Raw genomic sequence first — 26430 nt, forward strand, 5'->3', positions numbered from 1 at the left:
GCACATATTTGGTATTCAAAACACATTTGAATGGAAACAGTGATTTTGATTTTTCCAAAGAAAATCCAAAAATAGGTATCACTGTATTACACAGAAACATGCAAACCTGCAGAGGTGACAGGACAGATATTACCATACACACATTTGACAGCTTATTATCTACATAAGTGTTATCAAACAGTTAACATTCCTTGAACATTAACTATGTGCCAAGCATTAAGTGCTTCATACGCTATTTTCATTTTTTAAATTGTAAAACTGCTTAAGTCCATCCATGCATCACTGCTTTCTGAATGCACATTTACCTTCAGAACAATTTTAAATACATAAAATATAGCTAGATATTTCTGTGCAGATGCAATATGATATGCATCAACTTACTCTGCTACTTCTTTTTTAGTATTTTTCCTTCTTTACTGGTGCATTGTAAGTAGAAACCCTAACACGGTTCAGAGTGATAACACACGCACACAGCCCCTGAGTGTTTCCCTCTGGGCTCCACCTCTCTCCTCCCCCACATTCATCCACTGTCTGAGCTGTTCCTTCATCAAGTCTCCCCTCCGCACCCCCTCCAAACCTCCTCCCCTTATTTACCTGAAGTCCTTCCAGTTTCCCCATTTCTCTCTAGCTTCACATATGAGTGAAAACATATGGCTCTTTACTTTCTGGGACTGGCTAATTCTACTTAACATAACATTCCCTAGTTCCATCCATTTTCCTGCAAATGACATAATTTCGTTCTTCTTTATAATTGAGTAAAATCCCATTTCCAGTCTTTTGAGGAACCTCCACACTGATCTCCATAGTGGCTGTACTAATTTGCAATCAAACCAACAGTGTATAAAGATCCCTATTTCCCCACATCCTTGCCAGAATCTATTATTACTTTTATTTTTTATTATTCTCATTCAAACTGGAGTTACATGAAATCTAATCAGTGTCATTTTGATCAGCATTTCCCTGACTGCTGATAATGTTGGATATTTTATCATATATATATGTATATAATATATATATTTATATATTTATATTTGTGTGTATGGTACTGGGGATGGAACCTAGGAGCATTCTACCTCTGAGCTACTCCTCCAGACCTATTTTTTATTCTTTATTTTGAAACAGGGTCTCACTAAGTTGCTGAGGGCCTTACAAATTGCTGAAGCTAGCCGTTAACCTGTGATCCTCCTGTCTCAACCTTCCAATACTAGGATTACAAGTGTGCACCACAATGTCCAGTTTTTTTAAATCGTATTGAGAAGTGTCTACTCAGATCCATTGCATTTAATTTTTGAAACAACTGTATAAGACAGGTTCCAATATTCTCACCAATTTACAGAGGAGGAATCTGAAGTTCCAAGAGGCAAAGTTAATTGTCCCAAATCTGACAGCTTTGTAAGTGGCAGAGCTGAGAATCAAATCCTTGTCTGACTTCAAAGCTCATATTATTAACTGTTACACTTTTCTTCCAGACTTTGCCCAAATAGTTACTACTAATACACCATAATGCTAATGACAGTTAAGTTTAGCAATAAAAGTATTACGCAGTTCATAGATCCTAAAATTCACTAAAATTAAATGTAACATCTGAACTACTGAACTCCCAAGTGCAAAGTGAAAATAAAAGAGTTACTTACTTGCACAATTTGCCTCCTGCCACGTGGTATTAAAAAACTCCGAGACAGTCACAACTATCTGCATTCTATCTGCCATTAAGAGACTCCTGGAACAACTCTGACTTTCTGAAGTGTTCTGCAACAGTAACAGAAATAGACAGAAAAACTCAATCTGAGCATTTTATACTCTCCAAACAAAACTTGGGGCAAAAACCTTTTAAAAATGATTATATTTTGCTTGATTAAATCAGATAATGATGATAAAACAATTAGCAGCTAACATTTATTAGTATCTTGTTAACTTAAAAGGGAAGAAAATCTTGGTTTTTGTGTGGTACTGGAAACTGAACTCAGGGGAGTTTTACTTCTGAGTTATAACCCCCCCCCCCAGCCCTATTTTATTTTTTATTTTGAAGCAGGGTTTCACTAAGTTGCTAAGGCTGGTCTCAAACCTGCAGTCTTCCAAGTACTGGGGTTATATGTGTGTGCCACCATACCTGGCTAGGTCCTTGCTTCTTAAGTGTTTGCTTCTGTAGTTCAATCTCAACTTCTTAGGTCTAAGTTGCTTGTGTGTCATAATATCTTACTTTTATGCATAGAAAAAATTCTGGAACAATTCATCAGAATGTAATAGGAAGTGTTTCTATGTAACAGAAATATAGCAGTTCTTATTTTCACTTTTACTTCTCTTACGTTATCTAAACTTTTCTACAATGAACATACTTTTTTTTTGGAAACCCCTCTACCTCCGGGCTACACTCCTAGACCTATTTTATACTTTTTTTTTTTTTTTTTTTTGGAAACAGGGTCTCTTAAGCCAGCGGGGCTGGCTTCGAACCTGCGCAATCCGGGGATTACAAGCGTGCGCCACCACGCCCGGCTGAACATACTTTTTTAATCTATCAATTTCATCTTTTGGGCAATTTTTGGATCACAGTCTTATAATCCACAAGAAAATCTAGGAAACGTCCAAATTTTTCATACACAGTGAAACATGCTTTCCACAAATTATTTTAATCATGATAGACACTCATGCTATGGAAATAGTAAACACAAATTCCTAAGTTACTTAATCCTTATGTTTCCTTTCCCTTGTACCTCAAGCTTTCTGATGAGCCTTCACTCTTTCAAAGCTACTTAACTCCTATGGACCAGGCACTAAAGGAATCCCAGAGTTTTGGGAATATAAAAAGTGTAAGAGAATGCTAACCCTGGAGCATCAAGAACTTCCCTGCAGACACAAAGAGAAGCGAAGCAGCTGTGTAGCCAGGCGTGGTGCCGCAGGCCTGTAATCCTGGTACTTAGGAGACTGAGGCAGGAGGACTGCACGCTCCATCACAGCCTCATCTAGGAGTGAGACTCTCATCAACCAAGTGAGACCCCGCTTCAAAAATAAAAGTAAAATAGGGATGGAAGTGTAGCTCTGAGGTAAAATGACCCTTGGGGTTAAATCCCCAGCAACACACACACACACACACACACACACACACACACACACGCATCCAAATCAGTGCTTGCTTTTAAAATTGTGAATGGAGGGTTGGGGATGTAGCTCAGGGGTAGAGCACTTGCCTAGCATGTGAGAAGCCCTGGGTTCAATCCCCAGCACTGCAGAATAAATAAGTGAATTTAACAAAACATCTTAAAAGTTCATTTCTTGAAAGTACTCTTAAAGCAATAACCAGTGGTAGAAAAAAACTTCTTGAATATTTGAAACAGGGTCTCACTAAGTTACTGAGAGCCTCACTAAGTAGCTGAGGCTGTCCGCAAACCATGATCTCTAGTCTCAGCCTCCCAAATGCTGGGATTACAAGCGTGTGCCACCACGCTCAGCTTTATTCTTTTTTTTTTTTTTTTTTTTTTTTTTTTTTTTGCGGGTTTGGGGATGGAACCCAGGGGCATTCGACCTCTGAGCTACACCCCCCACCCTATTTTTTATTCTTTATTTTGAAACCGGGTCTCACTGAGTTGCAGAGGGCCTCACTAAGTAGCTGAGACTGTCCGCGAACTGCGATTCTCCAGGTCTCAGCCTCCCGAATGCTGGGATTACGAGCGTGCGCCACCACGCCCGGCTTTATTAATTCTTAAATAGAGCTTAGCCAAGAAATCAGACAAGCCTACATCACTAGCTAATGATCTTGAACCAAAATCTGACCAATGTCTCTGGGTTTCAGTTTCAGAATCACGGGTCCTACAGTTACTATATTAAATAAAAATAACATGTTAATCGCTCAGCATAATACCTGGCCCACGGTTTGTAAGTGATGCTGCTATTTCACCTAGTGACCCCACTGCCAACCTCAAGTGCTCTGAGTGGGTGTGTACTCAGTTACTTAACTGCATCTTTATTAAGTCAAGGACTAGCTATTTAAGAAATCAAGACAGCATACAGCTGGGTGTGGGAGCCTGTAATACCAGCTGCTCTGGATATGAAAGCAGAAAGCCTACAAGTTGAAGGCCAGCTTCAGAAACTTAGTGAGATTCTTTCTCAAAAATAAAATAGTAAAAGGGCTGGGGACCTAACTTGGTGGTAGAGTGCCCCTGGGCTCAATTTCCAGTGCTTAAAAAAAAAAAAAAGCAATACAGTAGAGCCTTTAAGAGTATTTAAGGTGTGGAATCACTCAGTTGAGGACAATGTTGATATAATTGGGAGGAAGGAGTTCATGGAGAAAGCAGGATTTACAATATGCCTAATTCTGCCAGGCGTGGTGGCGCACATTTGTAATCCCTGCGCTTGGGAGGCGGAGACAGGAGAATCACGCAGGTTCGAAGCCAGCCACGCTGGCTTAAGAGACCCTGTTTCCAAATAAAAATATAAAATAGGTCTGGGAGTGTAGCCTGGAGGTAGAAGGGCTTCCAGGAACCCCAGTACCACCAAAAAAAAAAAAAAAACACAAAAAACAAAAAACAAACAAAAAAAAATGATGCCTAATTTTGAGAAAGAAAAGAGAATTAATTCTAACGCAGAGAGGGGAAAATGATCACAGGGCGAAAGTAGGGAGTATTCAGTAGGCCAATACAGGCAGAGTGGAGGGTAGCCCTGTGAAAGTAGGGCCATCAGAGACGTAAGGCAGGACAGGTTGGAAAGACCTTGAGGGTCACGAGGGCCAACAGGAGGAAACTGAAGAGTTTTTAGTAGGGTGCCATGAAAAGCAGAGCTGTGGGAAAGGATGTCTAAATCAGGCCATTTAGGGTGAGGAGGCAGGCAGACTAATCAGACTAGTTTCGTAATTCATGTTTGAGGAAAAGACAGCGGCAACAGTGGGGATGGAAAGGAAATAATAATTGTAATGAAGAGAACGTAGTTACGGAGTACCTGAATCTAAATGTTCCCAAAGGACTAACCCACTTAATTCTTGTAACAACTCTATGAAACAGGTAGTCATCTTCCTCAATTCAAAGCCCACCTCTTCTCATGAATAGCATGGGAGAACTTAACCTTTCTGAGGCTGTTACTTCTTTCTCTTTCTTTCTCTTTCTCTCTCTCTCTCTCCTTCCCCAGTGCCTCCTACAGCACCCTTCACCTCTACAAGGCTTTTGCCTTCTCTACAGGATCTTATCCATCAACATTTAACAAGTTGCTGGCTGCAGCGGTGTGCACCTGTAGGCCTGGCACTCCGGAGGCCGGGGCAGGATGCTCACTTGAGCCCAGGAGTTTAAGACCAGCCTGGGCAATACCACAAGACAAACAAAACATAGAAACATGTTTAACTATCTTTTTATCTTAGGGAAGAAAAAAAGAAAGGAGAGACAGACAAAGAAATGAAAAAAAAATCACTGAGCTCCACTTTTCTCCTTAGTAACACTTCTTTCTTATTCTTTCCTTTTTCTTTTTTTTTTTTTTTTGGGGGGGGGAGTTACTGGGGATTGAATTCAGGGGCATTCTACCTCTATTTTACCCCATCCCTATTTTTTTTGTTGTTGTTGTTGTTCTTTATTTTGGTGGTACTGGGGATGGAACCCAGGGGCCTTCAATCTCTGAGCTACACTCCTCGCTCTATTATATATTTTATTTGGAAACAAGGTTGATGAGTCTCACTAAGTTGCTAAGGTTGGTTTTGAACCTGCGATCCTCCTGTCTCAGCCTCCAAGTATAGCTATTACAAGCATGTGCCACTATGCCCAGCTTATTTTTACTTAAAAACAAGGTCTCATTGGGTTGGTGAGAGTCTCACTCTTTGCTGAGGCTGTCCTTAAACCTGTGATCCTCCTGTGTCTCAAGTACTGAGAGGACAGGTGTATGCCACCACGCTCAAGTAATTTCTTAAGGGAAAGCCCCTCCAGCTGTCTAGGTTTGCTCTGCCCACTTTCTCATCTTCCATTCACCATCTAACCTACTTGCTTTTGTTTTTTTCTTTTTTGTGGTGCTAGGTACTGAACCCGGAGGTATCCTACTAATGAGCTACACCCCTAACCCTTTTCATTTTTATTTTGAGACAGGATTTCACTAAACTGTCAAGTCTGGTCTTAAACTTGTGATCCTCCTTCTTCAACCTCCCAAATTATAGGTGTGTCCCACCATGCCAGGCTGAACTCACTCTATTCTTTTTTTTTTCTTTCTTTTCTTTTTTCTTTTCTTTTTTTTTTTTTTTTTTTTTTTTGGTGGTACTGGGGTTCCTGGAAGCCCTTCTACCTCCGGGCTACACTCCCAGACCTATTTTTACATTTTATATTTGGAAACAGGGTCTCCTAAGCCAGCTTCGAACCTGCGCGATCCTCCTGTCTCTGCCTCCCAAGCTCGGAGATTACAAGCGTGCGCCACCACGCCCGGCTTCTTTTTTTCTTTTAGTACTGGGGATTGAACCTAGGGACATTCTACCTCCAAGCTACACCCACAGCACTATTTCTTATTCTTTATTTTGAATCAGGGTCTTGCTAAGTTGCAAAGGGCCTCACTAAGTAGCTGAGGCTGGCCAGGAACCTGCGATCCTCTTGTCTCTGCCTCGCAAGTATTAGGATTACAAGTGTAGGCCACCACGCCCTGCCTGAACTCACTCTCTTCTTGCTGTCGCACCCAACCACTCTTCTGAAGCTGCCTGTTAATGTCACTAATAATGCCAGTGTTAATAGGTCCACTTTCGACTCTCTGATCAGGATTTGACATAAATAAACCTTGCTTTCCTTGTCCTTGGCTTATGTTCCAATACATTCTTTAGTATTTCTTCATCCTGACTCCTCAGTCTCCTTTGATAGTTTATCCTCTATCCCAACCTTCAACTCTTGGCATGTGTGTATGTGTTTGTGGGTGTGAGAGTGTGTGTGTGGGGGGGAGGGGTTGTTACTGAGGACTAAGCCCAGGGCCTCGCTAAGCTCAACCCCCAGATTTCTCAGCATTCTCACTCATTCTTCAGGTACGCTCATCCGTGTCACGGTTTCAAATGCTATCTTTATTCTGACCACCTCCAAAGACATACATATCCAACCACATAGGCAATTCTCTTCACTTAAATGTCTAAGAACACCTCAAAACCAGCAAGTTTCAAAACTGAGTTAATGATTTCCCACTAAACAGGCTCCTTTCCTCCTTCCATCTCAATAAATGTTAACTCTCTTCACTTACTGGTCTTATTAAAACCCTGGAAATCACCATTTCCTCTCCCTCCCTTCCCACATCCCATTAACCAGGTGTCTCATCACTTCTGCCTGCTAAGTATCTCTGCTATCTACTCATTTATCCCCATCACAGTGGCCCCGTGTGGCCCAGCCGCCACCATTTCTTACTGCAATACCCTCCCAACTCCTCTCTCTACTAGCTTCTTCCCCTACCTTCCCTAAGCCCCCCACTTCTGTCAAATTGCCAAAACATCCCTAGTACAAGTTCAAATACGTCATTCCACACAATCAAACCTTCCAACACTGCACTCCTTTAAAATCAGAGTCTAAGATCCTTAGCCAATGCCGGACTTATAATCCCAGCATTTGGGAGAGTGAGATGGGAGGGTCGCGGTTCATGGCCAGCCTCAGCTACTTAGCGTGGCCCTTTGCAAGTCAGTGAGACCCTATTTCAAAATAAAGAATAAAAAATAGGGCTGGGGTGTAGCTCAGAGGTAGAATGTCCCTGGGTTCCATCCCCAGTACTGCATGCATGCATGCATGCATAAACAAATAAATAAATAAATAAATAAATAAATAAATAAATGCCTTAGCCTTCCTACAAGGCCCTGTCCATTCAGGCTCATATCGCTAGTCTTCCTGCTCACTATGGTGAGTTCTTTCTAGTCCTTAAACACCCCCAACTCCTTCTCTGTCTGCACACCAGCTCTTTCTTTACACACAGATCTTCCCATACCCCACCCCCTCACATTTTAGGTGTCAGCTTTCATCAATGACCAAGCTACCTACCCCCAGCCACACCCAAGACTAGTACCCTGGTTATATGCTTTGGTAGCATCTGGGGGCTTTTCTTTGCAACACTTACCTTGAATTTAACACTTGAGTTAAACAATTTCTTACATACTATGTTTATCATTGGTTTTCAGATTGTACTTAGATACATCTATTTATTTAGATTTTCAACAAATAGGCTGGGCGTGGTGGCACATGCTTGTAATCCCCGCGCTTGGGAGGCTGAGACAGGAGGATCACACAGGTTTAAAGCCAGCCTCAGCTACTTAGTGAAGCTCCCAGAAACTTAGTAAGGCCCTATTTCCAAATAAAGTATAAAAATAGGTCTGGGAGTATAGCCCGGAGGTAGAAAAAGGCCCTGGGTTCCACCCCTAGTACCACCAATAAATAAATAATATAATTAATTAATTAATTTTCAACAAGTAGACTATGATAGAGCTCACCAACTCAGAATTTGAAGGATCTAAAGCATCCTAAAAAGCACCCTGATGATGCTGACCAGCTCAATGAAACCATGTCCCTATGAGCTTTGTTTGTTTGTTTGGTGCTGGGGATTGAACTAGCACTTCTGAGCTACATTCCCATCCCTATTTTATATCTATTTGTAAATAGGTTCTCACTAAGTTATTGAGAGCCTTGGTAAATTGTTCAGGCTGGTCTCAAACCTGTGATCCTCCTGTCTCAGCCTACTAAGTACTGGGATTACAGGCATGCACCACCAGGCCCAGCTGCTATGAATTTAAATGAAAAGAAAGTATGACCCTAAGAAGTATAACCCTTAGGAAGCAGGAACCATTCAGGTTGCACAATCACTGTATTCTTTACCATGAGATTATAAAACTACATGTGGTCTTGTCTCGGTAGCTCCACAAAAAAGTAACAGGAATACAGGATTCTCATCAAATAATTCTATTAGTTAAACTAATAGACACATAAATAGCTTGGCTAGTTTCTACCACTCACCCCCGTTGCAGTCCTGTGCTTTCTCAATCAATCCATGTCCCCTCATTCTAAAGAAGGTGAGACACGGGTTTTCTCTTATTAACCAACTGTACCTTATTCTGTTCCTCCCATTCAGCACCTCCTTCACCCCTTTGTTCCACATTGCTATTGTCAACCTGTTAATATACCGGTGATATATTCCTTTTCTTTTCCTCAATATAGGCTTATTTTATCTCCCCAACTACACTGATGGTTTGAGGCCTGGGCCTTATACTCATTTTCCGTCTTTATCCTTTGAGCAGCCCAGTGTTCAAGAACAGTAGGTGTTTGCCAATTAAACTGATTTGAATAAAAGACCGAGTCTAGTGAATCAAAGAAAATGCATTACTCTGGATAAAGAGACCTCCTTAAAAGACAACTAATTTCTTCAAGTTCACTCACAACAAAGTCAGAACACATTTTTCCATAGGCTCACTATTATGCATAATGGCTCAACTTCCAAACCCGTCCACAAAACCTGTAAGTAGATCCATAAAGAACCTTAGAACTAGCCAGGCATGGTGGCGCACGCTTGTAATCTCAGCATTTGGGAGGCTGAGACTGGAGGATCGCGGTTTGCCTCAGCTACATAGTGAGGCCCTGTCTCAAAATAAAGAATAAAAAATAGGGCAGGGGGTGTGGCTTGGAGGTAGAATGCCCCTGGGTTCCAACCCTAAACCCACAAAAAAAAAAAAAAGAACCTTAGAACTACAGAAGTCATGTTTTTAAGATAATGAACCATATTCAGCTCTACTGAAGAAAGAAAGGAATAGACCAAGGTCTAGGATGAATTCAAGAGGAAGCAGATTGGAGAAGTTTTCCTGCTTTCTTTAACCTTTTTACCCTTGTTACTTTCAGCTTTTTGGTTTCTGTGACCAAAATGCCTAACAAGTCTCAGAGGAGGAAAGGTTTATTTGGCTTAAGAGTTTTAGAGGTTTAGTCCAGTGTTGGGAGGCTCCAAGGCAGAAACCAAAGGAGCAAATCATGGCAGAGGAACACCACCCAACTAACAGCAGCTTGAAGCAGCGAGAGGAAGAAGAAGACAGGGACAGATACAGTCCCTGGCCAAGCCCCTAGGGATTTGTCCCCTACAGACATGTACCACCTCTGAACCGGGGTGCACTGCCAACACATTAGGCTTAGGGGGACATTTTAAATCCCAAGCTTTCTTCAACCTATAACAGCTCACTAGGGTGAGATGAGCTGGGTGCCCATGTTATAGATAGAATCTGGTGTGCAGAAAGGAAAGGAAAGGAAAGAAGCTTCTGAAATCCCCACACTGGGAAGCCTCACCTGGGCAGTAAGGAACTCCCAGAGAAATTCATACAGAGATTGGGTGATGCCTTTAATATTTTACTACTGGAGTTTGGGATAACTTTTTAAACCTCTTATTAAGTCTATAGTACCTACACACACGAAGGAAACATGTGCCACCTCAAAAGATTCAAGCTTTATATCATGGCTCATGGTCATTCTGCTCACAATTGAACTTGTTCCTTATAATGAAAGGCATCCTAAAAACTACTCTTAACTGCTCAAAACTAAATATTACACCATATCATACCCTGTTTTAGTTGACAAGGACAATTCTGGGGTACCTTAAAGTAAAAAAAGAATATATAGAGAGTAATATAAATATATAATATAAATAATATTTACATTTATAATAGAAATATACCTAATGTATACATATACATAAATATATGTATATACATACACACACCAATAGAAGTATGCCTGGAAGACACTGCACATAAGCCTAAAGTTATTAGACTACCTTAAAAACTCTTTCCAGAAAAATTGACCACAGAATTTATTTAATGCAAATAAATCCACTTATGTAAAATAACAGATTTCTACGAAGTTCTATCAGGCTAACTTAAAGCAAATACATACAAGACCGTACTTGTTCAAATCAACTATTACTTATGAAATAATTCCAATCACATTTCCATGAGACTACTTGCTGTCCCCTCATGACAAGAGGAACTTTCCTACTCTCCAATCCCAATGTTACTCCTCATGTTTTCCTTTTACCAGCATCCTTGTGACTTTCAGTAGCCATGACACCAAAACTTTCCCAGCCTATGCACCCTCAGCTACACTGATGGGCAGGGATTGACTTCTTCTTTTATAGTTAAATCCATTATAGCATCTACATGACCAGAAAAGCTCTCAGGGTACCAAGAACGTAGACTAGATATAGAATTACCATTTCCTCAACTTTTAGTTCCCAGAGATTGAGGGCTATTACTATATGCCAGTTTTCTATGACCTCCTTTTATCTCCCATTTTGTAGATGAGAAAACAGGCACAAAGAATGTTTCTTGCCCTGAGTACATGCTAGTAAGCAGGAGAGAACTGGACTCCAGGTCAAGTAGCTCCACTTTAATCACTAAGATGAATTTCCATGCCTTTTTTAAAATTCTTTTTTTTTTGGGGGGGGTGCTGGGGACACCAGGGGCATTCTACTTCTGAACTATACTCCCAGCCCTATTATTTATTATTTATTCATTCACTTATTTATTTTGTAGTACTAGGGATTAAACCCAGAGTATTCTACCTCTGAGCTACACTCCTGGCCCTAATTAATTTTGTAATTTTGAAATAGGGTCTAAGTTGCTGAGGGTCTACCTAAATTACTGAGGCTAATCATAAACCTGTGATCCTCCTGTCCCAGCCTCCCAAGTCCTGGGATTAAGGGTGCAAGCAACTACACACTGCTTACTTATTTTGAAACAGAGTCTTGCTAAATTGCTGAGGGTCTAAGCTGCTGAGACTGGCCTGGAACCTGTCTGTGTCCCTCCTGTTTCAGCTTCTCAAGTGTTAGGATTTCAGGTGAACACCACCATGACCACTCTTTAAAAAAAAAAAAGAAAAAATATTAACATCCACATCAGTCAATGTCTGTTTTGGGTTGTTCATTTTTATTATTATTATTTATAGAGGAGGAAACTAAGGCTCTGAAAAAATTATCCAAGGCCACACTGCTAGAAACTAGTGGATCTGAACATTTCTGGCTAGAGAGCTCAAGTGTCTAACCACTACGTGCTTCTCCACTACTCGAGAGATTTCAGAAAGGGCTCTTTCTGGGAACCACAGGGTAGGAATGGGAAGAAGCTGTGGTGGATGGAGCTGGGTAGGAAGAGAAGAAGATAAGGCCATGGACACAGAAGCCACAAGAAAACCAGTCATTCCCATGTGCAAATAAGTACCAAGATGAAGCCCAGCATCACCTATAGAGGTAAAAACCCCAAGCCCCAAACCCCACAATGCCACTCCTTTTTTCTGATGCCCCAAACTCCACAGACACAGTTCAACCCTTTTCTTAGGGCTGCAGAGTTGGGGCATCATTACATCCTCCTCCCTTCCCAGCTCCCCCCACGCCACAGGTCGGGGGTGTGCTCCTCTACCCACCCCCACGGCTCGGCTGATGTTGTCCATCTTGCTGACGACCTGTTGGAAGAGGGGGTAGCAGGTCTGGCAGAGGCGCACGGGCCGAGCACTGCGCACTAGACACCCGGTCAGCTCTGCGCTGCTGTTGGCGAAGTCCAGCAGCAGCTCCTGGCAGTCGGGATCCAGATTCGGCAGGTCCGGGGGGAGCGACAGTGGCCCCAGACCGCCGCCCTGAAGCAGGGACAGGGTCAAGTCCTCCACCTCCAGCAACTGCTGCTCCGACAGGAGGTCCGGGGAGACCCTGCGCGGACTGCTGCCCAAAGGGAGCGCGCCCAGGGCGAACCTGGACCACAGCGGAAGCACCAGCAGCAGCCCCCGCAGCGGCGACGGTCTCCGCCGCGCCTCGGGCGGGTCGGGCTCCATCACCGGGATCCCGAGCCGCAGGTCGCTCCCCAGCGCCTCTCGCCCCAGCGGCTTCCGGCTTCCGCGGGCGCAGGCCCGGAGCGGGGTCACGCGGCGCGCGTCACGGCCACGCCCCCGCGCGGCGCCACGCCCACCCGGCCGCGGGGACGTGCGCACGGGAGCGGCGGCATCCCCTCGGGTCCGCCCCTGGGCGCCCACCGCTCTGGGGGTTCCCTGAGCGCCAAAAGTCTGCGGGATTTCTGCACGTCGCCTGAACCACGGCCTGGGCAGTGGACATTACTGTCAGTGAGCTCGCAGAGAAAGCCCACCGGCAGGTGGGCCTTGGCAGGATGTTTACTTCGTGTTTGTTGGCATAGTATTTTTCCCCCCATCCTATTTGGAAAGAGTAATATTGTCCATTGGCTTTTATTTGTATTGGAACTAGTTACCTCTTAGCTTTTTTATAAAAAAAAAAAAATTTCTACTGCCTACCACAGCGCCACTCATAGATTTTTTTTTTTTTTCTTTTTGGTTCTGAAGGTTGAACCCAGGCATTTTACTTTCGAACTACCCCCTCAGTCTTATTTTGTTTCGATCTTGCTAAATTACTGAGGCTGGCCTCAACCCTGCTATCCTCCTGTCTCAGCCTACCAAGTACTGGGATTACAGACGTGTGCCACCATGATGGAAATAATCTACACCTACTTAAATAGAGTAACCGTTGGCCACATATGACTGTTGAGCCCTCGATGTGGCTATGACGATGACTGAATAACTGAATTTTCCATTTTATTTTATTTAAATGTGAATGGCCACACCTGGCTAGCGGAGGATGTATTAGTAGTGTAAGTCTGGGCCGAGGATGGCCAGTGAACAAGTTGACTTGATACCCAGGGTACAGCGACCCGGAAAATCCTGGACACACTGCTCAACTTCGAAGGCCCATCTAGTTTCTGGCATGCCCAAGGAAATCACAGGGAACATGCAAGCATGCATCCTGATATCACTGCTAGGCTGCAGAAAATTGAAGCTCATGACATGGAAAATATTTGATTAACAAGTTTGGTAGAAAATTTGCTTCCTGAGTGTTTTGTGTCTTTCCGCTTTTCAGATGATCGGTTTTGCCTTATAAATTGCAGAGTACTGCACTAACTCCATAATTAGTTTCCTAATTTATGTTTCTGAGGGGTTATTTTTTTCCTTTTTTGGCACGGAGAATTGGACTCAGGGGCAATCTACCTCTGAACTACACCCCAGCCATATTTTATTTGGAAACAGAGTTTTGGTAGGTTGATGAAGAGTCTCACTACCTACTTAGACTATCCTTGAATCTGCCATCTTCCTCTCTCATCCTCCCAACTACTAGAATTACAAGCATGTACCACCACCCCAGGCTCTCTGAGGGATTTTATACTTACTGGGTTCTTTGGTTTTGTTGTTTTGTTTTGTTTTTTTGTTTTTGTTTTTTGCGGTACTGGGGATAGAACCCAGGGGCATTCTATCCCGGAGCTACACATACCCCCAGCCTATTTTTTATTCTTTATTTTTTTGAAACAGGGTCTCACTGAATCACAGAGGGCCTGAGTAAGTAGCTAAGGCTGTCTTCAAACTGCAATCCTCCTGTCTCAGCCTCCCGAATGCTGGGATTACAAGTGTGCACCACCACACCCAGCTTTTTGTTTTTACTGGGATTGAACCCAGGGGCATTGTACCTCCAAATTATTCCCCTGGCCTTTTTATTTTTTTTATTTTAAAACAGGGTCTCTATAAATTGCTGAGGCTAATCTCTAACCTGTGATCCTCCTGTCTTAACCCAAATACTGAGATTATAGGTGTTGGCTGCCACACTCAGTTTATACTTACTTTTTACCCCATTTGTTTGGTTATTATTTTTTGTGTTCCTAAGTTTGTTTGTGATAGGTAAAATTTGTTTCATTTTTGTTACCAAGAAACTGAATAGTTTTAAATTTGATTTGTGTAAGAATAAGTGTATTTCCAAAATAGAAAAATAAATTGCCTTGCTGGGCAGCGCACCCCTGTAATTCCAGTGTTTGGTAAGCTGAAACAGGAGGATCACAGGTTTGAGGACAGCCTCAGTAAGTAGTGAGACCCTGTTTCCAAATAAGAAATAAAATTGGTCCGGGGGTGTAGCTTGGAGTAGAATGCCTCTGGATTAAATTCCCAGTACCACAAAGGAGGAGAAGGGGTAGGGGTAGGGTGGGGTAAGGGAGAGAGGAGGACGAAAAAAAGAAGAAAAAAGAAAGAAGAAATTGTCTTGATTTTCTCAAATGCTATTATGTAATTTTTATCTAAGTATTAGAATTACCATTGTATGCTACTGGTGGATATGTACACTGTTAAATTTCTTCAGAAAACATAACAAACACTACAAATGCACATATTATTTGACCCAGCAGGTGCAATCCTCCTAAGTATCCCAAGTACTAGGATTACAAGTATGTGCCACTATGACCTGCTGATAACTCTGTGTGTGTGTGTGTGTGTGTTACTGGGGATGGAACCCAAGGGCTTTCTACCTCTGAGCTATACTTCCAGGCCTATTTTATATTTTATTTGGAAAGAGGGTCTCACTAAGTTGCTGAGAGCCTCACTAACCTGCTGAGGCTGGCTTCGAACCTGTGCGATCCTCCTGTCTCAGCCTCCCAAGCACTGAGATTCCAAGCATGTGCCACCACACCTGATGGCTGATAACTTTTAATAAATGAATAAACTGATGAGGAATGAGATGTTTACATATTTCCAAGATACAAAATACATATTATACAAAGTAAATTTACAGTCTAGAAGTCTTTCAGACTCCATGGTAATTAAATGAACAACATAAACATCATCATAATGAAATGTATAGAAATTGTGTGCCACCTGACAGGAAGCAATCAAAATATTACAGCGGTATGCTGGACATGTTGGTCCACACTTGTAATCCCAGTACTTGGGAGAATGAGATAGGAGGATTGCAGGTTCATGGCCAGCCTCCGCAGTGTATTGAGGCCTTCTGCAATTTAGTGAACTGCTGCTTCAAACTAAAAAAATAAAATAAGGCTGGGAGTGTAGCTCAGAGGGAGAATCCCCCTGGGTTCAATCTCTAACACTACGAAAACAAACAAACAAAAACAAGAACTCAGCATCAGTTCTGTTTCATTTCTGCCAAAGATGTGTGACCTGATTCTAATCATGAGGAAGCATCAGACCAACCAAACTAAGGTTCATCCTACAAAATATCTAACCTGTAATCTTTCAAAATGTATGACTATAAAAGTCAAGGAAAGTTTGAAGAACTGCACTTGACATAAAGAACATTACACCTATGGGTTCCCAGTGGATCTCACTGGACTGATTGCCAAAGAGAAGGGCATGGTGGTGAATATGGATGGTTTTGAAGAGGAGAGGAAACTGGCCCAGCTGGAGCCACAGGGCAAGAGAGCAGGCGGGAAAGACCTCATTATGCTGGACATTTATGCTATGGAAGCGCTCTGGGCAAAGGGTCTGAAGGCCACAGACAATTCTCCAAAGTGTAATTACCGTTCAAACTCTGTGGTGGTTGTGTGTTTGAAAGTGCACTGGCTACAGTGCTGGCTCCGCACAGAGAGATGTTCATGGAAGAGGTGTCTGCGGGTCAGGAGGGTGGAGTGCTGCTGGACAAGACCTGTTTCTATGCCCACCGAGGAGGGCAGATCTATGACGAAGGCTGATAACAGCAGCAAGTTTATTCTTCACCATAAACTCAGTTGTTGAGTTTATGAGGAGGATACCTGCTACACATAGGAGGAACCTTCTACCACAGCCTGAGAGCAGGGGATCAGGTCCAGCTGTTCATTGATGAGCCCCAGTGGGGCTGTCATGAGTAACCACACCGCTACCCACATTCTGAATTTCGCCCTGCTTTCTGCACTTGGAGAAGCTGATCAGAAAGCCTTACTGGTGCTGGGTGTGGTGGCACACATTTGTAATCCCAGCATTGGGAGGTGGAGGTTGTAGGTTCACGGTTCAAGGACAGCCTCAGCCACTTAGTGAGGACCTTCGCAACTCAGTGAGAGGCTGTTTCAAAAACAAAAATACTACTTGGGGTGTGGGTGGCGTACGCTTGTAATCCCTGCGCTTGGGAGGCTGAGACAGGAGGATCGCACAGGTTCGAAGCCAGCCTCAGCTACTTAGTGAGGCTCTCAGCAACTTAGTGAGACCCTGTTTCCAAATAAAATATAAAAATAGGTCTGGGAGTATAGCCCGGAGGTAGAAAGTCTCTGGGTTCCACCCCCAGTATCACCAAAAAAAAAAAAAAAATAGGGCTGGGGTATAGTTCAGAGGTACAATGCCCCCGGGTTCTGGTTGCTCCTAATTGCCTTTGGTTTGACTTGACTGCCAAGCGAGCTATGTCCACCCAACAGAACAAGAAGGCCAAAGAGACTGCTAATGATCCAGGCGGCCAAGCCTATTTATACCCAGGATTGCCCCCTGGCAACAGTGAAAGCCATCCAAGGTCTGCGTGTGTGTGATGAGACCTATCCTGAGCCTGTGCGAGTCATCTCCATTGGGGTCCTGGTATCCAAACTGTCGGATGACCTCTCTGGGCCCACTGGCTCCCTCACTTTGGTTGAGTTAGGGGGGGAATGCATCTGCTGAACTCAAATCATGTAGGAACTTTTGTGAATGTGACTGAAGAAGCTACTGCTAAGGGTATCGTGGTGGGGGGATTTTTGCCATCATGGGTGGTGAAGCCCAGAAGGCAGACAGCTTGAAGAAATCCTTCTCTGACCAAAGTGAAGGCCTAAGACCGCACCAAACAAGGATGTGCAGAGGGAGATCGCTGACCTCAGAGAGGCCCTGGCCACCGCAGTCATCCCCCAGTGGCAAAAGGATGAACTGGGGGAGACTGAACTCTCTGAAGAAGATCATAGGTGACTAGACCAAGCAAACTAAGCCGAAGTCCGAAGCAGGTGTTGGAGAAGACAAAGCAGCTAATGGACAACACCCCCAACCAACCCCTGGTTATCCTGGAGATGGAGAGTGGCGCCTTATCCAGGGCACTGAATGAAGCCTTGAAGCTTCTCAAGATGCGTTCCCCTCAGACGTGCACCAAGTTCTCCACAGTAGACAGTAAGGCTGGCAAGATCATATGTCTGTGTCAAGTACCCCAGAATGCAGCCAACCGGGGCCTGAAAGCCAGCAAGTGGATGCAGCAGGTGTCAGGTCTGTTGGAAGGCAAAGGTGTCGGCAAGGATGTGGGCTGCCTGCGGGGGGCGCTGCAGCTGGCCACCTCCTTTGACCAGCTCTGCCTGGGAGACTAAGAACGGAGGGGAGGAGCAGCTGGGAAGTGTCTCCCACTCCCTTGGAGGCATCAGTCCAGCTGGGAGCTCATCTGCCACAAGGACATTTGAATCTTGGGACTTTTAAACAGCCCCATCCTGCCGGGCATAGTGGCACGTGCTTTTAATTCCAGCATTTGGGAGGCTGAGACTGGAGGATTGCACAAGTTCGAAGCCAATCTCAGCCACTTATGCCCTTTACAACTCAGTGAAACTGTTTCAAAATAAAGAATAAAAAATTGGGCTGGGGATGTTGCTCGCAGGTAGAATGCCCCTAGGCTCCATCCCAGTACTGCAAAATAAGCAGCCCCACCTATCCTCCTAACCCTGCAATGACTGGAACATACCTGGAAACCGTCCTGTAACTCAGCACCCCGTTACATCACTGCCTTGAGCCCTACAACAGCACCATCTGTGTAGAATCACTATGTCAGGATTGCTGTTTAACATGTCATTCTTCTGTTTATAGGTAACAGTTCTCTGCCCACCTAAGGCTTCTGTGTCTGCAGGCAGGAAGCCTCTTTGCTGCAGAGAATAAAAGGACCATGTACAATAAAAAATAAAAAAAAAACATTACAGGACAACAGGCAATATTTGAGTTGGTTCTGTGAAATAGATGAGGTAATATAAAATGTTAATTTTCGGACTTCCGGGAAGATGGCAACCGAGAAAAGCAGGGCTTAAGAGCCCCATTAACAACTAATCTCCATTACCACAAAATCAGCGCCTTTCATAGCCAGAAAACACCATCACCAGAGAAACAAAAAAATCACCAGGCTCCAGAGAGAAAGCAGACTGAGAACAGAGCTCAGAGCCACAGAGGAGATACACTGGCATCACGCCCGAGGCTGCAGCAGCAGCGCCATACTGCCAGCGGCAGCGGCAAATTCACCGGACGGCTACAGCAAGCCGAGGTGAGCCGCTGTGGAACAGCCAGGTGGGATTTCTCGCCGCAGGTAAAATCTAAAGCTCCCAGTGGCTGAGCTCAGCACACGCCGCAGGGATTCAGAGTGGAAATCAAAACCAAGAAGAAATACGCCAGCCTCACGGCCGAGGGCATAGCAGCAGCGCCATATTGCCACCGGCGGCAGCAGCAGAGAATTCACCGAATTCAGTACAGCTACATCTGCGTACTCAAGAACAGTGAGTCAAATTATGGGCCACAGAGGAGAAATCCCAGTACTGTACTCCCTGGGACTTGACCCAGTGGTGGAGGGGCGGTGGCAGAGATATCACACCATAGGAGAACGTGCAACCTGGCACCCCCCACAGTCTAAAGCAGCCTCTATCGACTCTCTGGGTCGGAGAATCTGTGATACAACCCAGTAAAGGAGTAGTGGGGTCTGAGATACTACAGACTCGAGATCCAGAGCACCTTAAGTGAAGTCATAGTGACCCAAGGGAAGAACCCAGAGAAGGCACAAACATCGGAAATCATGGGAAAGAGGAATAATACTGGAGCAATGAATGCCCACAACCCCACAACATCAGAACCCGATAAAACAGAAAATCAGAGATTTCTAGAAGATCAAATCAGGAAAATAACTGTAGAAATAATAGAGGTGCTTCGAAAAGAACTCAGAGAGAGCCAAAAAGAGATAAAGGATGCAATTAATGAAGTAAAGGCCTCAATTCAAAGCACAAACAACCGATTAGACCACATGGAGAACAGAATCTCGCTCTTAGAAGATGATCATTCCAAAAATGAACGCATAGTTTCTAATCTAGGAAAAAATATCCGACAGCAGGAATTTGATATTGAAGAAATATGGCCCCATCTTAAGAGAGCTAACCTAAGAATAATTGGAATAGAGGAGGGAAAAGAAAGTGAAACCAAAGGGATCAACAATCTCTTCAAGGAAGTAATAGCAGAAAATTTTCCAAACATAGAGCAAGAGGTTGATACACAGGTCCAGGAAACTTATAGAACTCCCTTTAGACAGGATCGGAGAAGAGGATCCCCACGCCACATCATTGTCAAAATGACCAATGTGGAAGCCAAGCAGAGAATCTTAAAGGCAACAAAAACAAAGGGCCAAGTGACATTCAGAGGCAAACCAATTAGAATCACTCCAGACTTCCCAAACCAAGTCATGAGAGCCAGAAGGGCTTGGAGTAACATATTCCAAACTCTGAAAGAAAACAACTTCCAGCCAAAAATTTCCTACCCAGCAAAACTTTCTATCAAATTAGATGGGGAAATAAGAAGCTTCCATGACAAACAGAAACTGAAGGAATTTATGTCTTCAAAACCAGCACTAGAGAAAATACTCAAAGAGATTAAGTACAAAGAAGAAATAGGTAACACTCACCAGAACCAGAGAAACAAGAGTTTCCATCCAACAGACAACTAAGACTGGTTATCTGTGGAGATTCATTATTTATGTTAGTCTTTTACCTATCTCTAAATGGTATTGTTTGCCTTTATTGTTGTTAATTTTTAGGATTTCTAGTTGGAATATTAATATACCTTCAGATATAGCATTTGGAAATATTTTATCCCATTCTATTAGTAACTGTTAACTCTGTTTACATTGTCTTTGGATATACAATATTTTTTTTATTTTTTAGGGAGTTTGTATACTCTTCTGTTGCCTGTGCCATTGAAATCATATCCAAGAAATCACTGACAATTTCAATGTTGTGAGGTTTTATGACCCAGATTTTCTCCTAAAAGTTTATAGTCTTAAGATTTATATTTAGGTCTTTTATCTATTTTGAGTTAATATTTGTATATGGGATTAGGTAAGGGTCCAACTTTATTCTTTTCCATGTAATTATTATGTTTCAACAATATTTAGTTAAAAGATTATTATTTCCACCACCAAATGTTCGTGGAAACCTTGTCAAAAATAACTTGACAATATAGGGAAGAATTTAGCTCTAGGCTTTTATTTAACTCCAATGGTTTATATGTCTGCCTTTAGAATAGTACTACACTGTTTCAATTATTGTAGCTTTATATGGTTTGAAATCAGAAAATATATATCTTCTAGCTTTGTTCTTTTTCAAGATCATTTTGGGTATCTAGAGTCCATTTTCCATATTAGGATAGATTTTTTTCTGAAAAATAAATATATAAATATATGATAGTTTCACCTAAAAAAAATAGAAAAAAATATTCTCTGGTAAGAAAGAAAGTAAAAAGAAATATTGAAATGTTATCTTTAAGTCATCAAAAGCTTGGTATCAGACAAATGAAACTGTTATGTGAGATTATCATTTTTAATTTTGGATAAATTGCTATAGTACTAGATGTCAACCACTAAGCCAAGCATGGGAAGGAGGGATTGGGAGAGAATGGGGTGGGGTTCGGGTGGGGAGTGACTGGGCGATGTGTGCATGTATGTCTACAAAAGTTTGTATCCCACTATGATGTATGAATACAGTGCACCAATAAAAAAAAAAGAAACAGAAAAGAAAAAATAAATAAATAAATAAAATGTTAATTTTCTGATTTTGATAATTGTATTATGATTATGTAAGAGAACTTTTTTATTTATAAGGAAATATAGTGGAGGCTCTCTCCGTCTGGAGCTGCCCACACTCCTCCTTGAATGTGTGTTATTTTGCTTTACCCTAAAAAGCTCACTCTCAAAATAGCCACATTCTCCTTTGACTGTGTAGTTACCCCCAAAGGATGCCTTTCTATTTGTCTGTCTGTCTCTCTCGCGCGCTCTTTCTTGATAGCCAAAATTTTCCTTTGGGTGCTTTCCTAAATAAATGTGCCTGTATTTCTGAAAAAAAAAAATAGAATAAAATACACTGGTAAGTATTCATGGGTGATGAGACATTAAGTCAGCAACTTACTTTCAGATGGTGGTGTTTGCCATTTGTTTTATTAGCTTAAAATTGTTTTTAAATCTAAAAATATATTTTAAAACTTAGGGTAGAGTATACAGTAGAATTCTTTACATTTGAAATCTTACATATGGATGTGGAACAATTGCCAAGATAAATGAGAAAAGAAAACGTAAGACGAAAAGATGGTAAGATGGTAAATGTTCATGTTACATTCTTTTTTTTTTTTTCAGTACTAAGGGTAGAAGGGTAGAACCCAGGAGCTTTTCTACCTCTGAGCTATACTTCCAGACCTATTTTTTAATACTTTATTTGGAAACAGGGTCTTAGTTGCTGAGAGCCTCACTAAGTAGCTGAGGCTAGCCTCGAACTCGTGTGATCCTCCTTTCCCAGTCTCCCAAGCGCTGGGATTACAAACATGCACCAGGACACCCAGCTCATGCTATATTCTTATAGACTGTTTCCAGAATATACACAAAACTGGTCGCTGTGGCAAAAGAAGAATTAGGAACAGGACTAGGAGAGGTTCTGCTCATTCCAAATACTTATTATTCACTGCTAATAATGAGAACACAGAATTTCTCAACTTGTCAGCTATCAGCAAGTCTACAGCATTTGTGATTTCCACAAGTCTTGATGAAATTTTGTAAGTATATTTTTTTCTAAGAAAATCATAGCTTTCCTCATGGTTTTCCATAGGACTCTATGATCTAAAGAAGATTTAGAACCAAAAATTAGAATAAAACGCCTTCCTCCAAGTGTAAGTTGCAGTAAATTTGCTTTTTATCTCATACATCATAGAATATGTGAAGCAAACAGCAAAACAAAACAAAAACAAGTGTGTGCAATAAAATTAAATATAAAAGACATAATGCAGAGGTGCTTGGGAAGCATTAAAGATGGAACCAACTTTGCCTACAGGTTTGAAGAGTCAGAAACCCCTTCTAAGAGGTGATTTTTGTACTGGAGTCATAAAATGAATAGCAACACTCGAAGGTAGCTCCAGAATGTCTAGTTGTGAGTGGTAGCAGTCTAGCAAGAAGGAAAAACTGGGGAACTTGTAAAAAGCTGTAGCTGAATGACAAGCACACTATTTTTATTTTATTTATTTATTTATTTATTTATTTATTGGTGGTACTGGGGTTCCTGGAAACCCTTCTACCTATGGGCTATACTCCCAGACCCATTTTATATTATTTTTATCTGGAAACAGAGTCTCTTAAGCCAGCGAGGCTGACTTCGAACCAGCGTGATCCTCCGGTCTCCGCCTCCCAAGCACGGAGATTCCAAGCGTGCGCCACCACGCCCGGCACAAGCACACTATTTTTATGTAGAGCTTATGTTTATTAGGTTTGCTGATGGAGATTATAAGAATGTTGCTAAAACCAATCAATCCACCTGCTTAGTACTCTTTGTGCTTAAAAAGCTTAAGTTTTACCCAGACGTAGTGACGCACGCTCATAATCCCAGCATTCGGGAGGCTGAGACAGGAGGACCGCAGTTTGCGGACAGCCTCAGGTACTTAGTGAGGCCCTTTGCAACTCAGTGAGACCCTGTTTCAAAATAAAGAATAAAATATAGGGCTGGGGTGTAGCTCAGAGGTAGAATGCCCCTGGGTTCCATCCCCAGTATGGAAAAAAAAAAAAAGCTTAAAAGCTTAAGTTTTATCCTGTAAGCAATAGGGAACCACTGAAGGCCTTATGCTGGACAGTGACAAAGTCATGGAGACATTTAAGGAAGAGACTGTGCAGTATTAAAAACCTAAGGAGAGCCAGCGTGGTGGGCACGCTTGTAATCCCCGCGCTTGGGAGGCTGAGACAGGAGGATCACACGGATCCGAAGCCAGCCTCAGCAACTTAGTGAGACCCTGTTCTAAATAAAATATACCACACAAAAAAAAAGACCTAAGGAGGCTAACAGTGGGAGTGAGAAAGAAGGAAAGGTTTAGTTAGAGATATTTATGATGTGCAAGGAGCAAGCATTACTGATTATTTCAATCTAGGATATGAGCCAGGGATGACCTAAGTTTACAAGTTCAGATGACTGGGTAAATGGGTAAATGGATGGCACCATACACAGGAAAAGGAAAACTGTTCTGCCTTTAGAGCACGAAGCCAGAGCGTCCTGTGAATATCAAGAACTTGCATGTTCAGGATTTCCTGCAATTCCTGGTCTTCATAACAGGCATCCATATTTGGTTATTTCTCTACTTCATCCCATGATTGGGGCCTCCAGAAAAAAGACAGGAAAGGTATGAAGACACTAATTTTCTACTTGCAGTCTGGACTGTGAGAGCCTTTCCAGCCCTAGGCAGTTTTCCAAATAATTGCCTGAAATCCACTCTAGGGCAAAGCCACTCCTCTTTCTGTAGCCCAGCAATGTCAGTAGGTCATCTCAGCAGGCCAGAGCGCTTCTCTATTACTTTACCAGGTTCATAGTATTATGGGAAATTACTATTCCCATCCACCTTTCAGAAAAGCAATTAATCTCAATTCACATGAGAAGGCCCATGATTGCAAATCACTTTTAAAACACCCTCTACTTGAGTCTTGGAAATGATATATCTAATTTTGGGGGAAAAACAGTTAATGGGGTTAAGAGCAATAATGAAGACCTAGATTCTAATATGTGTTAGTTTCTAAAGCATTGTTTAAATATAAAGCTAATATTTATTCAAAATCAATTTATATGTGATGGATAAATCACTTCCCAAATGTTCTTTGCAAGGCTGTGAACAGGGAGGAGGAGAAGGAGGGAGACATACGCTAATGAGAGTAAGGTCTTCTCCTCGCCCTTAAACACTTAAATGCAGAACGTTCTTTGTGAAGTAAATGTATGGCAAATTCCCCTTTTCTTCCTTGAAGCATCTGTGAGTCTTTCTTCCTTAGATAAAATGGGCTTTATTGGTGGGCACATGACAAGAAGAGGTTCAATGTAACAGGCAATCATGCTACTTTAAAAAGCTGCATCTCAAATTAAGTTTACATATGGCAGCTTTCTAAGGAGGGTGGGTGGCAGCATGTGAGCAATTTAAAAGTGTAACATTTCATTTTCAGGTTCAGAGTAGCTTTCAATTCCCTTACTAGTGTGCTTCTAATTAAATCTTAATTGTACCATTCATTATGGAATGAAAGAAACACTGTTAAACGGGATTTTTCCCTAACAGGAAATAAAAATGGACTTCATAAAATGGCTAATCCATAGGAAAGAAAAAAATGTGGAACTGAGCCCTAAAATTAAAGTCTAACATTTGAATTTGCTTAATTATAAAATTATCACAAGGAATATCTCTTTTGATAGACCCAAATTATTTAAATACATGTCATTAGTTAGAGTAAATCACCTAAATGCATGAGGAATGCTGGGTAGGTGATAACATGTAATAAAAACTATCTATTTGATATTATTATTATTATTATTATTATTATTATTATTATTATGTAGGTCTGGGGATGGAACCCAGGGGCATTTGGCCTCCAAGCTACACCCCCTGCCCTTTTTTTTATTCTTTATTTTGAAACAGGGTCTCACTACATTGCGGAGGGCTTCATTAAATAGCTGAGGCTGGCCATGAACTTGTGATCCTCCTGTCTCAACCTCCTGAATGCTGGGATTACAAGCGTGCACCACCATACCCAGCTTCTATTCAATAATTTATACTTAAAATTGGAATGTGACAAATGTGAATTTATCACATTCCAATTTTAACTATATCCTTCTGAAATAAACATCTTTAAGTTAGTTTACCTTAAAAAAAAGAAGAAAGGACAAAAAATATAAGTAGCTCCAATGCTGCTTTCTTGGGGAAGATAGGTTTTATGTGAATTGTAAGGATAATTGTGACACTTGTCTTATTACACCTCTTAGGCAGGTGCTTGGATAATTATATTTTAAACTTAGCATGAAATATTTTAAAAAATAAACCAATTTCTCCTGTCTATGGTGTCATCATTCCTAAAGTCTGGTCATTTTGAATTTAGAATTTATATGAACTCACTCTTTCCTATTACCTTCTGCTATGAGTTCTATAAATAATCAACGAGGCTGGGCGTGGTAGTGTGATGCACATGTATAACCACGAGCTACTTGAGAGGCGGAGGCAGGAGAGTGGCAAGTTCAAGGACAGCCTGGGCAACTTAGTGAGCCCTTATCTCAAAATAAAATGTGTAAAAGGGCTAGAAATGTAGCTCAGAGGTAGAGCACTAGCCTGGCATGTGCAGTCCTTGGGTTCAGTCCCCAGTATAGCAGCAGGCTCCAAAAATTTTGTGGAACTGAAGTTGAAAACAAAAGGTGCATTTCTCCAATTCAGAGCATTAGATGATAGCATAAAATAAAATAAAATAAAATACAGTATCTGAGCCCTAGGCTTTTCTCTTAAATCTGGAATTGGAAATTATTCTTTTTTGAGACACTAATACAGAAAAAACATACGGAAAAGTGTAGCAAATACTCATGAACCCTTAACCCAGAATTTAATTTAACTCATAACTAACATTTTGCCATGCTTTCTTTTTTCTTTTGCAGTACTAGGGATGGAACCCAGGGGCGTTCGACCTCTGAGCTATACC

The 26430-nt window shown here is 42.0% G+C and overlaps 1 protein-coding gene across 1 annotated transcript in view; it reads right to left on the minus strand.

Moving 5' to 3' along the window:
* Nucleotides 1-12758, minus strand: part of OSTM1 (osteoclastogenesis associated transmembrane protein 1) — a gene marked incomplete at both ends in the record, with an annotated part of 28284 nt that extends 15526 nt beyond the window's left edge. The window contains 2 exons of the mRNA XM_080700781.1: nucleotides 1635-1749; nucleotides 12357-12758. Coding sequence (XP_080556907.1) covers nucleotides 1635-1749; nucleotides 12357-12758 — 517 coding nt within the window. The remainder of the gene's footprint in view (nucleotides 1-1634; nucleotides 1750-12356) is intronic.
* Between the last annotated feature and the right edge of the window lie 13672 nt (nucleotides 12759-26430).

Source organism: Muscardinus avellanarius (genome assembly GCF_963383645.1).
Source record: "Muscardinus avellanarius genome assembly, chromosome: 8".
In the NCBI taxonomy this organism is placed as follows: Eukaryota; Metazoa; Chordata; class Mammalia; order Rodentia; family Gliridae; genus Muscardinus; species Muscardinus avellanarius.